This window comes from Myotis davidii, unplaced genomic scaffold, assembly GCF_000327345.1.
Source record: "Myotis davidii unplaced genomic scaffold, ASM32734v1 scaffold327, whole genome shotgun sequence".
Classification (NCBI taxonomy): domain Eukaryota; kingdom Metazoa; phylum Chordata; class Mammalia; order Chiroptera; family Vespertilionidae; genus Myotis; species Myotis davidii.
Window position 1 is genome coordinate 3,794,405 of NW_006298628.1, and position 2,810 is coordinate 3,797,214.

The 2,810-nt window shown below is 49.8% G+C and overlaps 1 protein-coding gene across 5 annotated transcripts in view; it reads left to right on the forward strand.

Annotated features, from left to right (window-relative positions):
* The window catches only part of ARHGAP23 (Rho GTPase activating protein 23), a 55,857-nt gene that overhangs the window by 33,270 nt on the left and 19,777 nt on the right, over window positions 1-2,810 (forward strand). For all 5 annotated transcript variants that reach the window (XM_006774276.2, XM_015570875.1, XM_006774275.2 and 2 more), the window contains one exon: window positions 2,763-2,804. In XM_006774276.2, the coding sequence (XP_006774339.2) occupies window positions 2,763-2,804 (42 nt within the window). The remainder of the gene's footprint in view (window positions 1-2,762; window positions 2,805-2,810) is intronic.

Below are 2,810 nucleotides of genomic sequence, written 5' to 3' on the forward strand. Positions count from 1 at the left end.
GAGTGTTCGATTCCTGGTCTCTCTTTTCCTCTCTCCCTCCCTTCCACGCTCTCTCTCTGAATGAATGAATGGATGAATGAATGAATGAATGGATGAATGAATTGCTGCTGAGGTGATGCCAGTCTGGGCTTTACCACCCGGGGATTCATTCCTGGAAGCTGAGCTGCTGACCCTCCATTTTCTGCCTCCTTGGCATTTGGACATAATCAGCCCCGGGTGGTTGTGAGGGAATGAGCTACCCCCTCTTCAGGCCCTGTAGCCACCCCCCAGGTTTACAGGGGTCTGCCTAGCCCAGAGGCTCTATGGCGAGGGGTCAGTGTAGTCATGAGTCTCCCCTGGCCCGGCCATGGACAGTTGGAGTTAGTGGGTGACGTGACCTCCTGCTGGGAGTTCTAGCCACAGCCATGAGCTGCCCCCCCGCCCCCCAGCAACCAGGGACCCCTGTCATCTGTGGTATCCATGGGCAGCAGGGCTGGAAGTGGCCGTAAGGCATCAGACCTGTCCCCACATTGTCAGAGGGGTGGACACTGGGGTGAAGAGCAACAGTGAGTGACTCGGCCGGGGTTGCACAGCAAAACGAGGTCAGCAGAGACCACCAAACACAGGTGTGCGGCCGCTCAGCGCGAGGCACCAGCCAGCTCACACATGTTTACTGACTCGAATGGAACTCGAATGAAGACCTCGTCCAGGCATCTGTTTAGTTGTCACTCAGCACACATGGCAATACCTACTATGCGTACACTGGCATCTGTTCAGTTATCACTCAGCACACATGGCGACACCTACTATGCGTACACTGGCATCTGTTCAGTTATCACTCAGCACACATGGCGACACCTACTATGCGTACACTGGCATCTGTTCAGTTATCACTCAGCACACATGGCAATACCTACTATGCGTCCACTGGCATTCCTCAACCTGGCACTAGTGACCTTTAGGGCCAGGTCACTCATTGATCACCCCACACCAGGGATTGAGCCCGCAACCTGGGCATGTGCCCTGACTGGGAATCACACCGCAACCTCCTGTTCATAGGTCGACCTCAACCACTGAGCCACGCCGACCAGGCTGTGTGTCTTAAATTTCAATCAGTGAGCTTAGCTCATATACTTTATTGTCACTTTTGTACTTTTAGGACTTCTGTTATGCAATCTTTTTCTGTTAACCTCATTTTCATCTTATTTCCTTTTGGCCTGTCTTACCTTGCTTTTGTACTTTATTGTCACTTTTGTACTTTTAGGACTTATTTCTGTTACGCAATCTTTTTCTGTTAACCTCATTTTCACCTTATTTCCTTTTGGCCTGTCTTACCTTGCTTTGGCTGGGTTGATTTTTATTTTCCTGATATTAAAATCATACAATTTATAAAATCCACATACAATTATAAAGCCCATACTTACGTTTATTTTTCACTATCAATTTCTAAACCTCATCAGTCTCCCATGCCTTCCTTCCACCACATCTAAAAGCCAAGTACTGGTGTTCTTTCACCTGTCACTGGTTTCTCCCTCTGACTTTGAATTCCAGATTGTCACGAACACACTTTGTTGTGTGTGGGCATCATTCTTGGTTTGATAACAATGGACTTTTCTATGCTACTGCCCATCCTTATTTCTCAAAGCTTATTGCTCAGCTCTGGATTCACTTCTTTACTTGCTCATATACTCAGAGAGTTTAGCAGGGTATAAAATTCTAGGTTCAAAGTTCCTGCAGCTCTGGCTCAGGTGGTTGGAGCGTCATCCCATACACCAAAAAGGCTGCAGGTTCAATCCCCACTCAGGGCACATGCGTAGGTTGCAGGTTCCATCCCCAGTTGGGGTGTGTACGGGAAGCAGCCGATCGATGTTTCTCTCTAACATCTCCTTCTCTCTCTCCCTTCATTTCTCTCTAAAATCAATAAAAAACATTTCTTCAGATGAGGATTAAAAAAAAATTCTTGCCTTTGTAGTCCAACAATACATTGAAATAATTACTTGTTTTGTTGTGTCTGTTGCTGCTGAAAGTTTTAGTTACAGCTGATACTTGCTCATTTGTAAGCAATCTGGTTTTGTTTTTTAGAAAACGTTTAGAGTTTTATCATTAAGATTCTCAAATTTCACAAAATATATCTAAGAGCGGAATTTAGGGGTTCAGTTTCTATCGTGTTTGGCATTTATGAGAAACCTCTTGCCTGCCTGTCCCTCAGGGAACCTCCTAACACCTTCCAGGGCTCCCCCAATTTTAAGAGTGAAACCCAGGGCTGGTGTGGGGTATACTCGGCTCTAGTAGTCCTGGAGGCCTCCTCCCTGCAGTGTGCCCGGCCGGCTCTACCTACACGGCGCCGCTGCCCCTGCTTCTGGCTGGCAGTAGGGAGCCAGCCCTGGTGATGTGCGATGTGCGCTGGGCAGAGTTTAGTGAGAGACAGGCAGGGAGAGGCTCTCCCTCAGCTGGGCATCAGTCTCTGCTCCGACCCGCTCTCACTCCCGTCTGCATGTCCCTCCCACACCGGGGTCCAGTCTGTCCTTTCCCCAAGGGTTTCTCATAGTCTGTGGAGTCAGTTTCCAGAATCAGTCAACCTCTGAGGCCTCTCTGGCAACCAGGCCAGCCTGGGGTCTGTTGAGAAGAGGGGGGCCCTCGCCTCTTGGTGCCCCCTCCTGTCCCATCCCGTCCGGCGCCTGAGTGGGTGCTCCGGACGGAGCAGGTTGGGAGCCCGTGTCTGCCCGTCTCCCTTCGGCCCCTTCCCACGCTGATGTCATCACTTCCTTTTGTCTCCTCCGCAGTCAGACTGGTTCTTCAGTGACGACGAGGACAAGGGAGAGAGAGTAAGT